This window comes from Prionailurus viverrinus, chromosome B4, assembly GCF_022837055.1.
Source record: "Prionailurus viverrinus isolate Anna chromosome B4, UM_Priviv_1.0, whole genome shotgun sequence".
In the NCBI taxonomy this organism is placed as follows: domain Eukaryota; kingdom Metazoa; phylum Chordata; class Mammalia; order Carnivora; family Felidae; genus Prionailurus; species Prionailurus viverrinus.
This window is the reverse complement of record NC_062567.1, coordinates 44,399,232-44,416,255: the sequence shown is the minus strand read 5'-3', so window position 1 is coordinate 44,416,255 and position 17,024 is coordinate 44,399,232. Positions and strand designations below refer to the sequence as shown.

Genomic DNA, 17,024 nt, shown 5'->3' with positions numbered 1-17,024 from the left:
CCGTTACTGAAGGTAACTGAGAGTTGATTGTAGCTCCAAATAAGTATTTTAATATTGTACTTTAAGTCCAGAGAGAGGTTAGATATTCTGTGCCAAAGCAAGATAAACTTTTTCGATTCTTAACCACGCCAAGTAAATAAATATTCTAGCTCTTGTTGTGTGTCTCTAACAAGAACACCAAGAATATAGCCCTAGACTTTCATAAGTTACTTCTTCCCAGAGTATAATCTGAGAATTAATTCCTCTGTAAGTCTAGTCAAGCTTACTACTTTGTGGTTTGTTTCCCGTTTTCCTATAAGGAAAATTAATTCCATTTCTTCACTTTTTTAGCTTAGTGCTTGTAAAATATGACAGATCGACAGTCCTAGAGTCTGGAGTTCTCTTGTTATTCTGTATGTGTGTCCTGACCAGCAATGTGCCTCCAGTCTTTCTTAGAGCTGTACAGAGGCAGTGTGTTTCACCCCCTTCCCTGTCGTCCTCCCTTATGAGGCTGGCACGAGGGACAATTAAAGGCAACTGATGCTTGGCGGTGGTTTAAATAATGATTAAGAGCCCCGGCTGTGAAGCCATTCAGATCTGGGTTTGGATTTTAGTCCTGCCATGTTAGAAATTTTCTCCTGCCCGTTGCTTCTCTTGACAACATTATTCTTAGTATGAGGCAGGCAGTGGAAGGAGTTATGGGTTTTAGAATCGCACAGAATTAAGTAAGATCAACTGCCAGTGCCACCAACCTTGGACCTCCATTATAATGTGATCTATTATTTTATAGCATGTCTGTGAGAATTTAAAATAATGCAAGGCATCCAGAACAGAGCTTGGCATGTACTCAATAAATAGTAGCATTATTAGAGGGTTTTTTTTTTAATTGAATGACCAGGACAGAAATACAACTTCCAAGCAATTCCACTCATAGGCTAGACATCCATGAGATTCATTTACCTTGGGGAGACAAAATTCTGAGAAGGGGAAAAATATCAATCAACTTATTTTATACATAATGCTAAACTACAGCTGACATTTTAACTGATTTTATTGCTTCTGAGAATGCAGCTAATAAGAGCGGTCGGCTTATTTTTCTCTTCATTCATGTTGCAAAGATGAAATTATAACAGAAAGAGAGAAGTCAAAGCTGTGCCAGAATTTTAACACTGTATGAGTAGTGGTCTTGTTGCCAAAAGGCAGGAACTTGACTTGGACTTGACTTTGTTATGTTTGACCTGATATCAGAACACTCAGGTAGAGTGGTCCAATCAGAGATATCAAACTGAAGGTCAGGAAGGAGATGGGACCTCTGATGGAGATTTTGGAGGCCTTGGTGTAGAAGTGATTGCTGATATGATGGCTATGAATGAGTCTCGGGGAGAGAATAGAGAGCAGGGGTGACAGTCTTGGGGTACCCCCAAGCTAGGGGGTTTCACGTGAAAATGGACAGAAAAGGAAAGAGAACTAACTTAAGAAGTATGAGGAGAATCAAAAAATTATTCTATTTTAAACAACAAATAAACAAGGGAAAGGATAGCTGCTGAAAATTTGGGAGTGTCCACTGTTAGAAGCTATAGAATGTCTAGGAGAATGATGATGAAGCAAAGCCTACTGCTTTTATTTTTGTCGACCTTCAATTATTGATAACCTTGTAAATTGAAGAGTTCTGGTAGAATGATAGAGGCAAAAGCCAAGATTGCAAGGGTTAAGGAGTGAGGTCTGATAGGGGAAAAGGGACAATCAGGTGTCAGTTAACTTTTTTCAACAGTTTGAAGAAAAATGAGATAGGAAATGGAATTACTTTTCAGAGATCGGAAAACAAATCACTTTATGACCTGCCTTGGTCAACAAAGAGTTAATGGTATAAATGCACAGTAATTTCAGAAGCATTAAAGAGCATGTTTCCATGGAAACATCAACCTACAGAGGAAGAGAAAGAGCTAGGATCCCCTGACAAAGAAGGAACAGCAGAGTTCTAGCCCCCACACAGTACAGCAGGGAGAAATGATTACACGTTTCTTTTAGCTTCCCTGTGAAGGATACAGTTGGGGTTCATGGTGCTGTCCTTTTGAGGACAAGCAAAGAGGGAAATAGAGTTTGTTTTAAATAAATGCTTGCCCTCACCTTGCTTTAAATTCTGACTCAAGGGTCAGGCTTATTTTAGAATATTGGAAAAGATCAACGGGTGTCTTAAGTAGCTAACTAAAATTAAATAAACAAAAACTTTAATCTTTCCCTGACCTCTCTATCCTAACCTGATCTGAAAACAGTGCCATAAAGTACTGTGATGTAGAGCAGCACTTGCAAAAACTCTAGAAACATAGGATGTGTGTTTGGCTAGTAACCTTTGACCAGCACCTTGGCATTGTGGTTTCCATCTTGGTGTATTCTCGGTGATTAGATATACATTTCATCTCACTGTTTTCAACTCTGTGAGATCCCTTTCACTATTGCCTGGTATGCATTTCCTGTACCTTCAAATCCAATCATACTTTTGGGGATGGGTCCTCCCACTCAACTGTAGTCCCGGAAAGCCATTTCTCCACACTGTGCTGGGGGAGCCACATTAACCAAGTTGCTGACCAACTTTTCTGATGCTTCACTTTCTCCATTCCCATTTTATATTGAACTTATCATCTCTTTTGTTCCCCTGGTCTTTCCCTGGACCCTAGACTCAAAAAATCATTTTATTTTCTATGTGAAAGGGCTTTCTCCATGGGGTAGGTTTGGCTCCCTGGGTTTTCTGAAGACAGAGAAATGTTTTTGAATACTGCTGTTTTTGTATGGCATGTGCAGCATGATGTAATTGTGGAACACCTATCTCCCCTAAGACTTAATCTTCACCCAGGCATCTTGACTCCTCTGTCTGTTGGAAACCATCACCTGACCCTGGAATATTCTCCCTCTTTTGACCCTCTTTCCCTGCCATTCAATATAATTGCTTCTAGAAATATCCATTTGAAGACATCTGACAACCATTACTGGGAGACTAAATGATAACCCCCTTTTCCCATGGATGACAGCAACTCATAACCTCCACTCCTAATCCCTGGAACTGAAGCCACCTCAATAATTCATTTTTTCACCCTTTTTGCTACCCTTTATTAGAACTATTGGAGGGAGTTGTGAAATTAAGCCTATGGTAGCTACAGAGGCGGTGGGAGCCATTGTGTATGGAGGTACTGCTGATGTGTTAATTTTGTTGACCACCTGAAGTATAATAGAGAATAGAGAGGGGCTCCAGAATAGAGAAGAACAAATTGAGGAAATGGAGAAAGCTCAAAAACAAAAAGAAGCGCCTCCTTATTTTTTTCCCCTGACATCATTCCCAGGTCACTTTGAATTTTTGACCAAGGGCTTCTTGGGTATATATATGCCCAGGGTTTCTTATAATTCAGTCTGAAAGTTCACAGGAAGAAAAGGGCTTCCGGTCAAAGGTGAATGTCCTGGAGAAATCTTTGCCAGTCATTGTTTGGCTGGTCTTGGCATAGCCCCTGAGCAGTATTGCCAGCTGATGGGCTAAAATGGGTGTCAGAGAGGCAAGTCTTCACCTTAAAATTATTAGTGGGCATAAAAAAGAAATATCAGTGTACTCAGAGATCAGCTCGCCTTTGACCTGTCTTGGTGTTTTCTCTGGGAAGGTCCAACCACTTAGCTTTGATAGCCTGTAAGTCTATATTCCAACATATTGAGCACCTTATTTATGGAACAGGAAAGAAATTTTTTATTCAGGACTTTTTAAAAGGAAAATGAGTTTAACTTATGTACATAATGGAAATATGAACTCAAAAAGAGATAGGTGGCAATAACAGTATCCAGAAGAGTTACTTGATTCCTTCCCACTGGGAAGTTCCACCTTTCCGACTGCCTCTAGTAACTCTGAATTTCCCTAGCACTTTAGCAGGTCTCAGCTATAGTGGACGTGACTAAAGTTTATGGGCATGAGAGCAAGGAGGGATTCCTTTTCCATTCCTGAGTTCTGTGCACAGTTTCCTGAATGGGAAACAGCTTTGCTGTTCAGCACACTTTGTTAATTGACATCAGAAGGTCGAATAACTATATTGTACACCTGAAACTAATATGACACTGTATGTTAACTAACTGGAATTTAAATAAAAACTTTTAAAAATAGGGTAAACTTCACTGTTGTGATTAGGTATACCTGTTTTCCCTACTTTGTGCCTAAGAAAGCATTAAATGAAATGGTGTAGCAATAAAAAAAAAGGGGGGGGGTGGCCTCACTAGTTTCCAAGGAATATACAAACAAGGATGTGTCCCCCTCCAAAGGAATTTTAAAGAGAGTTACAGAGTGTTGAAAGCAGGGCTCTAGGAGATCAGAATAGGGGTCATTTTGAGGAGTCACTTTTTCTAGGCCAAAATTATGGGGATATGAGCTCATCTTTTGCCTTTCTCAGGAAGTGAACTTTATATTGAAGTATATTTGAGTGATTCCCCACTACACAGACTCTCACGAGGGTTACTGATCATAGTAAGAAACCAAATGCTCCAGAGCCTTCGGAGTTTGGGGTATTGTCGGAATGAGAGGAAATGTTCTGGACTGGTGGTATTGGGAAAAAGCAGAGACCTAGGAATTAGGAGACTCAGATTCTGAATTTAACATGCCAAATAGTAGCAGCATTTCCCCAGGCCTTGGTGCGTTTGGTTCTAAATATGAAAAGTTAGACTGATTCCCAAAGTCCCTGCAAACTTACATTCTCTGATAACCAAGCAACCAAAAACAAAAAAGGGTAATTACAGTAAGAGATGCAGCTAACACATAATGTTCACTGGGGGACAGGTGCATTTCTAAGTCCGATCTGTGTATTGAGTTACTTGATCCTCACAACAGTCCTATGAGGTAGGTACTGTTTTTATTCGCATCCTTAATGAGGAAGAAATGGAGACAGAAGTTAAATAATTTGTGAGATCACACAGCTTCAGAACTGGCGGATCAAAGACTTGGGCAGAGCTCGTCTGACCCCAGTGTCCTTGCTCTTACACACCCCACTGCAGGGCCTGTTGTTGATGGTTGTTGTTGTTGTGTATGTGTGTATTTAATGCATACCACATTCCTTTCCTCTTTGCTTAACCTATTCTGTTTCTCCCTTTTGTTTTCTTTCTACTCCTCACCACTAAAGCATTTTGAGGCATTGCCCAGGCTTTGTCATTCATTTGAAGATAGGCTATTTTATTAATGAGGACAAATTCCTGGGTTTGATCCAGATGGACCCATTAGGAAGTCCAGAGGAGAATTGTTTTCTGGCTATGGCCTGCCACATGGACCCGACTTGGTGAAAGGGTACTACTGGTGGGTAGGCATGAGGTCATTGCGGCTCGTGGCATAGCCACTCAGAATATGCTCGTTGCTTTAACATCTTTCTGGAGGAACGGTAATGTTCTCTGTCTTCTTATATTCAAGCAGGGATTGTTGAGCAACTTCCAGCAATGCCTCTCCACTTTCATTTCACATGAAAATAATTCATGGCATTCATTCATGAAGCAGCACTTTTTCCCTCTATTAGGCCAAGGGGCCTGAGAAGCCTCTTGGTTGCAATAGCTGGTGAATTGATACATCACCATTTACTCCTCAAATGAACTCAGCTCAGCCCAGGCTGCTAAGGGGCCAGAGCACAATCTTCACCACCAGCAGGTGAGAGGAAGTATATTAAACTTATATCAGTCAGTCCTCAAGATACTTTACTATCTCATTAATTTAACACTGGGAATTTAGAACTTAAATCACTAAAATATGGACTAGCCCAAACTTGAACCTTTTGTGATTTGTGAAGAATGGTTTGCAAAATAGATTAATGATATAAACGCCATTTCAGAGAAAATGTTTAATTTACTGGAAGACAAACTATTTTTTAATCTTTTTCAAGCAATTATTAAATTAATATGACAACGCACTCTTTAAATTAGTTTTTCCTGAGGTTCTCTATTAAGTGTCGTTATACGGAAATAAGAGAAAAGAACTGTATTTGACGGCTTAGGAAACTGGTATTTCTAATTATTCCGTTCAACAGCGTGGTGTAATATTTCTATATATGACATTATATGTCAGAGGAAACCTTTAAAACTTCTTCAAATACCTTTTCCTTAAAAAGAAAACCATTACTGGCAAGAATAAAATAATTCGTGCGTCTTGAAAAGATGGCCACACAGTTTAGGAACTGATGGGTCTAGGATTTGAACAGAGGTTGTCTGACTGCATGATCCTTGCTCTTAAAACACTCTCCATGCTACACTGCCTAGTAGTGGTGATGGGTGGTTATGGAGAATGTGCACTACAGTCCTTTCCTCTTCAGTTTCTTTTCTGTTTCTCTTTATTTTCCATTAGCATTTTGGGACATTGTCTAAATCTTCGCTTGCATGTAGGATATCTTACTAATGATATATTTCTCCTGGGCTTAATCTCAGAAGAACCCATTGGTGAGTCTAGTGGACAATTATTTCCGTGGCCATGGCTTGCCGTGTAGACAGCACTGTACTGGTCATTTTGGATTTACGTTGATAATTGTGAATTTCTAAGGTGGGCAAAAGTCAGAAGTGTTCTATTTAGTTTACCAAACCATAACACTGACTGTCCAACTTTTCAATATCCTTGCCTCCTTTCCCTAATACCGGTCTCTAATCAGGTAGCTTTTAAGTGTTTTAAAGTCCGCTATTTCTAATCCTGTGAGAAATTGTTTCCACTACTTCAAGAGGAAATGTGTGTATGAAAGAATACTAAGTGAAATAGTAAAGTGGTTAAGAGAGACAAGAGAAAGACGGAAAGATTTGTGGTTTTGCCGTTCAGATGATAGAGAGTATAATAACGTAATGTAACAGATGAAATAGATCATCTATTTCATGTCAGGGGAGCAGCCCTGTACTTCCCTCATCAGGCAAGGAAGATAGTGTGAACCAGTCAGTCTTATAGATGAGGGAGCTGAAGGCCTTAGAAAGTAAGTAACACACCAAAGATTCAGTTATAGAGCTACAGAATTTTGGAGTTAGAAATTGTAAACAAGGGATCAAGAATTCAAGTTTTGTGCCTGGAATTTTGTTCCTTTATTGCTTCACTCTTAATAGCTAGAGAATGGAAACTGAGAGCTATGAAAAATTCTACTGTTTTTGAGATGTGCTGGACCCTGGGTGAGGGTACCTGGATCCTGCTTCCAGCCCCATCATGTGATCTTGGTTAAGCCACAAATCCTTCTGGACTTCCATCTGCTTCATCTAGAAGTTAAAGGATTGGATGAAGGGAGAGACTTATCTTTCTCATTACCACGTATATTTCTTATTAACAGACATTAATTTTAAAAATTGAGGGCCTTGTAAAAGTATGGAGGGCAGAATGAGAATTACAGTGCCAGGGCTCTTGGTTTGCTGGGAAAATTCTAGCAGAGCTCTTCTGGATGCCTCCCACACAGGGCATCCTGCTAAATCATTGCTTTAGGTATCATTGTGGTGCAGTGGATGAGCTCTGAGTGGCATGGTCAATGTCAAAGAGGCACAAGGGCTTTTTTACCTCAGCTTGACCTCATTAAACCCACTGGAGTATGACTTTAGCCATATAAAGCAAATGTATTGGCTCTGAGCCCATCGGAGTTCTGAGGCTCTTTCTCAACAAGGAATCAAGCAGGAAATGAGATGCATTTTATTTCATGCAGTCTGTATTAGGGATCTACATAGTCCAAGGCATGACACGTGACATGCGAGTGCTAAAATGCACATCTGGGGCTCACAAAACTGCTTTCACCTTCACTAGGTGTTATAACGAAAAGAACACTTAACTGAAAACCAGAAGACTTGAACTCCAGTACTGAATGGGCAGGTCACCTTGGAAAATAAGGGTAGCATCTTGGGACCTGTTTTCCCCTTCCCTCAATGGGTAGTTTCTAAATTTTCTTCTGGTTCTAACAGTTTGAGGTTCTGTGTAGTATTAGAACTTTATGAGACACAAGGAGGTTCGTTAGGGTCCATCTGCATCCTGGAGACAAATCAAGCTATATATATATATATATTTTTTGCCATTCAATATGTGTGTGTGTATATACATACATACATATATATATATATATATATATATATATATATATATATATATATATACCAAACCTTGCTGGGATTTCCAGGGGCCTAGAGTCTTCCAGGAAGAGCTTCTGAATCTGACTGCCACTTGAGCTAGGCTTTCTGACTGTCTGCTTGAGGATGACACGTTTAGAGGAAAACAGAATGTCTGTCCCATCTTAATTATAGTTTAATCCTTTACCAAGGATTTACACATGGAAGCTTTGGGGTTTTAATTAATGTTCAAAATTGGCAAAGTGCAGCCAGATCCAAAGGTGGTTGGGTATTTTCAGGCCTTATGGAAAGTTAAATTGACGAATGTGACCATTTGACCTAGTTTATCCCTCCCTACGTGGAGTGCAATCTCCATTCCTCCAGTGTGTATTCCATTGATAATTGGGTCTTGTTATACTGTAGTTATCACACTTTAACTCACAAGATCCAAAATGAGGCAAGTTTCTTGCCTTTAGATATTCAAATGACACTAATATATTTCTTTTTCTGATTTCTTCCCATTAAATAACCTTATGTTTGTATCCTGTTTTCTATAGTTTTCCTATCCATTATTTCATTTGATTTTTTTTAATCCATTATTTCATTTGATTAGCACATTGGGCTTCTCTGATAAGCAGGAGGTAGAATGGTGTTTCCATTTTGAAGAGGAAATGCCAAAGTCCCATGCCTAGAAGTGACCACACTCCTGATTATTTTATCACACTTGCTGTCCCTAGTGAATGGACTGCTTTGTTCTGCTATTCAAAGGGCATCCTTGTTCAGGGCGGGTGTGTATTTGCAAGCTCCTCACTAATAGCCAAATGTTGGCACGTTAGAGGGAATTACTCAGAAAAACACAATGCGAATGATTAATCTGCATACTGCTGAAGGATATGAATAATTAAGGGATACTTTGAGAAGAATATTTTGCATATTGTCATGAAATGTATCAATATTTTTGATAAGTGTAAAATACATGAGAAGTGTCTAGGTAGAATAAAATGGACCTGTAGAGCTGGAAGAGAGCGAACATCCCAGAAGGAGTTCATTTAAAAAATCAAAAGGATGTGCAACAGGAATAACTAGAAAATTTTAACTACAGAGCAATTACATTACCCATGAATGTAGTTTATTTTCTGACAGTTTGAATTTTAAAACTTATACACCCAATTCAATGCTGTCCCCTTCAAAGAAGTCATCTTGAGAAGCATTTATGGTTCTTATTACTTATTTTTGGAACTTTTCTCATAATTGCTTTCTGAAATGGACATTTCTTAAAAGAAACATTGTAAAGGTCTCTTAGATAAAGTCAGAATTATTCAGAGCCATGTCAGGTGAGAAAGGAGGGTGCTTAAGCTAGGTAACTAATTTCTCTCTCTTTCCCTTCCTCTTTCTCCCTTTCTCCTCCTCCCTTTCCTCTAAAAAAAAAAAAGAGAGAGAAAGAGAAAACTAAAATTTTTTGCATGTCTCATTAACCTTCTCTGAAGAATTCCAGAAATTATTCTAAGCAATGCAGTATTATTATAATAAGAATATATTTTCCAAGTTAATTACATTGGGTGCTTAAATTCTGGTTTGTTAGTTTGAAGTGTTTTGTGGTTTTGTAATTCTGTTCCTTGGAATGAATTATATAGGGCTTTGGCTGGAGTGTTGAAGTTGTAAAGTATAGGAGACCTGATTATTATTTTCTAACTAGTGATGGGCTTGAGCAAGCGGCACGGACCCGAGAGATGACAGGCAGTACAAGGGATGGAGGAGATGCTGTGTGGAGTGTTGAGTTGAATTAGGAGGCACTACACTTTTACCAGTTGGAAGTGTCCAGAAAGAGCAGCCAGAGGATAAGGAGAATGGGGGCTTGAAGTCATGGCATATGATAACTATGTGAAGGAACTGGTGATGTTAAACCTGATGTGGCATATGTCAGGCTGGTGTGGTAAAGAGATCATGGGACTAGAAATATGGCTTAAAATGTAATTTCTGCTCTAAATTAGTTGTAGGACATTGGGCAAATAATTTGACTTCTCAGTGCTTCAGTTTCCTATCAGGTAAAAATTATAGAACTAGGGGCACCTGGGTAGCTCAGTCGGTTGGGCGCCCGACTTCGTTTGGCTCAGGTCATGATCTCACAGTTTGTGAAATCGAGCCCCGCGTCAGGCGCTGTGCTGACAGCTCAGAGTCTGGAGGCTGCTTCGGATTCTGTGTCTCCCTGTCTCTCTCTACCCCTCCCCCCACTCCCGCTCTGTCTCTCAAAAATAAATAATAAAAAATTTGTTTTAATGTTTAAAAACATAAAATAAAATTGTAGAACTAAGTGACCTTCAGTTTTCTTCAAAGATTAAAATTTACTTTACAAGGTAGACATGATAATTGTCTTTGAAAAGTTGAAGAGCTTTCATGTGGAAGAAGGAGTAGACTAAGACTGAATAATATCTAAGAAGGAGCCAGTATCCAGGGGTTTCAGGAAAGCAAATTGCTTTTTTTTTTTTAATGTTTGTTTATTTTTGAGACAGCGCAGCTGGGGAGGGACGGGGGTGGGGGACAGAGGATCCAAAATGGGCTCTGTGCTGACAGCAGCAAGCCTGATGTGGGGCTCGAACTCACGAACTCACTGAGCCAAAGTCAGGCACTCAACCCACTGAGCCACCAAGGTGCCCTGAGCAGATTTCAACTTTAAGTAGAAAACAAAACAAAACAAAACAAAAAGGCACCCTGCCCAACAGTGAGATGGCACTCTTGATGGTAGAGGGTGCAGTGATAACAAGAAGGGCTGAGAGAGCCAATTTTCTGTTGTAGAGGGAAAGCATAAACTGTGAGAAGTGGTGGACCAGTTGACTACGAAAGTCTCTTTCAATTCTGAGATTCTAGAGGCCTCTATTCTTTTGAGGCCTTCTGTGTTCTTGATTGCATTTGTGAAGACCATAAGACCAGAGAATGACAGGCTGAAAAAGCCCAGGCAGCTCTTGAAATAATAAGTGGTCCACGCGGGTTTGGTTCATGACATCTAGTATTCTTTTTATAAGTGCCTGAAGGATCTGCATCTTAGCAACCTTGTTAGTTAACCTAATGTTACCTGGAAGAACAAAGAGCCTCCCAGTTTCATTGAATGAGAAGACTTAAAACAGGACCCTTTAAGCTGCCTCCTGATACATTCTTCTTCCCTTCAGTGTGTTAGGAAACTGTTGTTGGTCACAAATTCGAAGCCCCTAGAACCCTGGTGGCAATTACAAGATACCTTTTTTGCTTCTCAGCAGAGACACCTCACGACGGCATCAGACCCAAGGCTCTAGAGTAGCATGTCATGTGAACACTGAGCTAATCATTATTGACTCCTTGGGCCATTATGGTAAAGGAACATTAATTACCATCAGCACAGTTGCACTAATGTGGTTGTAATGAGCACGCCTGTGGGAATTCCCAGTGAGGGAGCTCTTCATCAGATCGGAGCAGCCAGCAGAGGAACAAGGGTGAGCTGGAGGTGCAGGTGTTGAGGGGGAAGATAAGTTCATTGGTTTGACTCCAGTTACTTCCAGAGTTACTGCTAATTTACGTGCCTGTGCCTGGAATACTTTCTGAGATACCTCTCCCTCCTTCCTCCAACCTCCCTCACCCCCCGGTATTTTCTGTTCACTATACACAATGCAATAGCCCCAGTTTCCGCATGTATCCTGAGGAACCAGACCCCTGACTGCTGGACTCCTCTCACAGCTCTTAGAAGCATGGCCTGGATCTTGGCAAGAGTTCAAAAGTGTGTACATATCTCTGAGAGGCAGAGAGACCCTGTTCTCCAGTGTGCCACCCTTCTTAGCAGAAAGCTGTCTTGGTACACTCCCCCTTTCTTCTCTCTACCAACTCCACCCTTTAATTGACCTCCCTTTGTGAATAATAACCATTAATGCTTAAGGAGGGTTTACTACGTCCCAGGCCTCGGTGGGAAGTTATCTCATTTAAGCCTTACAAACCTAATGAAGTAGGTTTCTTATCTTTCCATATTACTCCTATTAAATGAAAACTTGAATGTCTCTATGCTTAACAGTTTCACAGTGATATTTGTATGTCTATCTAGGTGTCTGTCTCCATTCACCTTTCCCTCTGTCTTCCTGTCTTATTCTTGGCATACCTTCTTCATACTTTTAACCTTTGTTTTCTTTTATCTTTACAGATATCTGATCAATGTCACTTTTGAGGGAAGAAATCTGTCCTTCAGTGAAGATGGTTACCAGATGCACCCGAAACTGGTGATAATCCTTCTGAACAAGGAGAGGAAGTGGGAGAGGGTAGGACATATCTTTTGTCAATTCTCAAGCAAAGCAGATGGGGTAGGGACATAAAATTTTGCGACACATTAAAAGAAAACTAAACCAAACCTTAGTTTTGGTCTCTGAGCTGTGAAGTTAGAGTGCAATACTTTGAGAGCACAGGAGAAGCTCAAACTCAAAGTTTCTCCAACTTGCATCTTCGTGTTCTTGTCCTTTGGTTAATCAAGAGATTATTTTCTTTATGCATTATCATTTTTATTGGTTATGGTGCTGTGTGAATCATGACTTTATTCTAATGGAAGAGTGTACATGTATAATGTAACATAATTCAGTGAAGAAATCAAATCAGTGATATAATTCAGAAGTTGGGTCCTACACAGTGTACTGGGGAGGCCAATGAAACGTAATTTACAAGCACATAGGTTTGAATTTGCTGTGATCAGAGGCTTGCCATTGCAAGGCTCTCCTCAGGATCTCTCCCGCTGACAGCTGACCACAGTATCTGAAACTCTACCATTAGAAATTAATTTCTGTGATTGCCAGGTTACGTAGGTTCACTTCCTAGCTCTTCTACTCACAAACTTGTCTACTTAGGACCTTGTACAAATCTCTTAAGTACTCTGTGCCTCAAGTGTCTTCATCTATAAAATGAGAATAAAAATAAAAGTACCAAGATCACAGGGTTGTTATGAGGATTAAATAGATTAATATATGCAAAGGACTTAGAAAGGTGCCTGGCACACAGTAAGAACTTAACAGGTATTCGCTTTTGATTTTATCCCCGATTCCTACTTAAATACAAATGCTCCCCAGAGCAATGTCAGCACTGGTGCTTCTCTGGTATATGTTCTTCAGGTGTCATTTGTCCCTCGAGATTCTTTGCTGAAAAATGGTTCTGTAGATAAATAAGGTTGGGAGACATCCCTCCAGGCTCTCCTTCTGGGAGGTTCCCAGAGCATAGTAACATTTGGAAGCTCAGAGGAATACTGTCTATAGCAAAGGGCCATCTCTAACTTTACTTACTCTGATGTTTTCAAAATTTATTTTATTATTAGACCGGTCCCTTTGTTCATGAAATTCATAGTCTGTAAAACATGTTGGGAAACACCGATTTAAAGCAATTTCTATGGACTCAGTCAGTTGGCTGAGAACAGGCTTCAAGATGTCAGCATGGCTCTGACTGGAAGGAAACCCACATTATATATTTCCAGAAAGAAGGGCCAGGAAAAGAGACCAGAGATAAATTTCTTGAAATTCACAGTCCTGTCCGTGAGCCCTGGACGGGTAGTTAGGTGAATGCTCATCTGTGAAACAGCATGTGTGGCTCACGTAGTGGGAACCTGGGGCCTTATTCTTAAACTTGAAAGACTTCAATCTGTCATAGAGTTCCTTATATCAGGGCACAGCCATAAGACTTAGATTATTCCTTGTGTTCTTGATTAAAGTTGCTCTCCCTCTACTGAGTTATCATTTGTTCAGAAGTGGTTTTCCCCTGGGCTCCTGCCCTGCACTCCAATCAAGCTGCTTTTCACTGCTGCTATAGAGACATAATAATTTAAGAAGTGTTCTGGGAACTCATGTATGATAGGCACCTCTGTATATCTCCAGAAGAGGAGTTATTAATAACTGAGGCTTCGTACATGGATCAGAGATGTCCAGTTGGGTAGCTTTTATGCAGTAGACTCACGATTACTGCCTCAAGGATGGGGCATCTCACACCTCTCTTTCCTTAAAGAGATCTTACCGTCACTCGTGCTGACTTCTCTAGGCTGGAATCTGAGGCCTGTGACCACTCCCACTACTGCCCTTTCCCAAACTAGTCACCCTCCCTGGGATTTGCATCCCTTCCCTTCTCATCAGTTCTACCTTTACTGTAGCTCTTGAATTTATTCCTCTTTATATGATCCAGGAAGCATGTGATAATTTTTTAAATTGATGCCTACCTTTATCCATTCAGATCAGTCCTGGACATGGCTGCTAGAGTGAGTTTCCTAAGGCACAACTCTGATCATGTTCTTTCTCTGCCCAAACCTTGTTCAAAGCTTCTATGGTTTATGCACTGGGTCCAAACTTTATTCTGGTGTTCAAGGCTCCTGTCTACCTTTCCAAGCCTGTCTTCTCTCCCTTGCTGTTTCCCGTCTCACCATCAAGCTACATTGGGCTCTCTCTGTTCTAAGATATTTCCCTGTATGTCTTGCTTCCTGTACAGCATGTATCATGTTTCCTTTTTCTGAAATGAGTTGTCCAGTTATACAAATAATAACCGTCCTTTGAAGCCCAATGAAACTGTTACTGTCTTCTTCTCTCGTCTTTGACCAAAATATAATCTGTCACGCTCCCTTGTCCCCCGTAACCGTTGTCCCTACCTCTGTTGTAGCACCGTCCCATCTGCCTGTTTTAGAGTTGTGTGGATGCGTGCTTCCAGATGGCAGAGGCTGTGTCTTTATATCGTCTTGTCCTCCCAGCAACCTGGAAAAGTGTTTGCATAGAGCAGTTCAATAAGTATGTGTCAGGTGAATGAGAACCATTGCATAATACAAGAGTCGAAAATCCATCATTAAGAATCCAAGTTTACGTTATTGCCCTTGATGTAATACCTCTTTTGGGGGGCAGAGGGGAGATAAAACCGTTATGTAGATTGAGTTTTCATAGATCATACTTTAAATGTACTTTAAACAAGGGAGCTTGTTATTTAAAGAAATTCTGTGGTTAATCTTTTTGTAAAGCATTTTGGGAGGGGGTAGGAGGTCATAGAATATCACATATTCATACTGATTTGGTTCAATCAGGGAACATTGCTGAAGAGTGGTCTTTACTGTTTGTTGAATTCACAGATCCAGGAGGCTCCCCAGTGTGGAAATCCTTGTTAGGGCTCCCTTGTGGGCAGAGACGGGTGGTAGGAGCCAGGCACAGCTCTAGTGCATATCTGGGATGTGCTGAAGTTGTGCCATGGGAAGTTAAACCTTTTTTTCCACTGTTACCCTGACCCCCAGGACCCTCTGTATTCTCAGGATTTCTAATACCACTCCAGAGGGTCCCATGTGGCCCAGGGAAGATTTCGTGTCTGTGGACTCTGGAGAGGCAGGCCCCACGGTGAATATTTGACAGGGAGGAGATGGAAGCTGGGAAGATAAATGGGGAAGGAATCTGGATTTGTGGGGAAAATGAGGCAACAGACAGGACCCACAGCTTCTGGTCATGCCCTTAACTAGCTGTGTGACCTGCTCTTTTCACTTTCCTGGATCTTTCTTTCTTCATGTCTGAAATCATGGCATGAGATTAAGACGACTTCTAGGGCCCTTTCTGGCTCTAGCTTCTTGGATTACAAAATTCACGTTGTAAATAAGTAAGCACTTGGAATGGAACTGGGGTGGGAGCTGAAGCATACAAAAGGAACCTGAGTTTGTTTCTAAGGACAGTAGCTTCCAGGGAATATTTGTCATTCTTGTCATTTAGATAAATATCATCTCCTCAGAAGGCCTTCCTTGGTGACTCAAGCTAACGTAGAGCTTGAGCCACCCTATCACAACAGTTCGTTTTAATTTTCTTCAGGATACTTTTTTATCTGATGTTTTGCCTATTTGCCTGATTATCACCTGTCTCTTCACACCAGGACAGATGCTTCCTGGGAGCAAGGACATTGTTCACCTCTATAAGCCCAATACTCTAGAAGAGTATCTGGCTTAGAGTGACGGCTCAAAAGATAGCTGTTAAATAAATGAAGAATTCATATGCTTAGGAGAGTCAGTATATTGACCAGGCATTTCACTTCTGCCTGAAATACCTCCAGGTGGACGGAGTGGTTTACTGAAGAGAGCGGGAGAGCAGGCACATTCTCCACCGCTGGTGTGAGCAGGCCAAGTGCTAGCAAGGGTCTGGCGGGCGGGGTGGGCGCCATTTTCAGTGAGGCCCAACCTCCCAGAGGAGGCAGGCCTTACACTTTTCAACGAGGAGCCTCAGGTTGACGAAGACTCATTCAGATGCTGGTGTGAACCATGTGAATACCCTCTCAGGTTTTAAAACATAGTCTCAAAGCTACCGTCTCATAAATCTGGCTCCTTCTGAAAGACTTGAAGTCAAGGCAGCATAATCTGGGACTGAGCATGGTTTTGGACTCAGAAAGAACAGAGATGAATGCCCCTTGTTGCCGTCTATCCGCTGCGTAAACCAAGCGGCCATACTACCTGAGTCCGTTCCCCTTTTGCAAAACAGGGTTTTACATAAGGCTGTTATAAAGATTAAAGGAGATTTTATAATAAAATACCAGTTAATAGTGACTGAAACATAGCCAGTATTCAACAAATGTCAGTCAGTGCCCTCCCCCCCCCCTTTTTTAAGGTAACATTTGCTCATGGTAATAAGTCAAATGGTACAAAAGGGTATCCGGTAAAAAGAACATCCTCTTATCTGTGATCTTCAGTTCCCCCAGGCCCCTCCCCAGAAAAATCCTTATTTCCAGGGTCTTATGTATTTTCTCTGAACATACTGCAAGCATATAAAAATTCTATATATTTACTCAACCTCCTATTTTTTTAAAATAGCACCTGCTCTTGTGAACTTGTAATGGGATCCTGTACAAATAGCCACTAAGGAGGCATGGGGGCAGCTAGAATAGCACAGAGATCTCTGGATCAGAATTACAGTCACAGAAAGCCAGGTAACGTCTTTGGTATGTGGGAATGTGGAGGAGAACATTTCCCACACGTGCATGCATGCGGGGATAGCATGATAGGTTGG

General features: G+C 40.9%; 1 protein-coding gene across 3 annotated transcripts in view; it reads left to right on the top strand.

Moving 5' to 3' along the window:
* Nucleotides 1-17,024, top strand: part of GRIN2B (glutamate ionotropic receptor NMDA type subunit 2B) — a 413,917-nt gene that overhangs the window by 292,829 nt on the left and 104,064 nt on the right. For all 3 annotated transcript variants that reach the window (XM_047864812.1, XM_047864811.1, XM_047864810.1), the window contains one exon: nucleotides 12,191-12,305. In XM_047864812.1, the coding sequence (XP_047720768.1) occupies nucleotides 12,191-12,305 (115 nt within the window). The remainder of the gene's footprint in view (nucleotides 1-12,190; nucleotides 12,306-17,024) is intronic.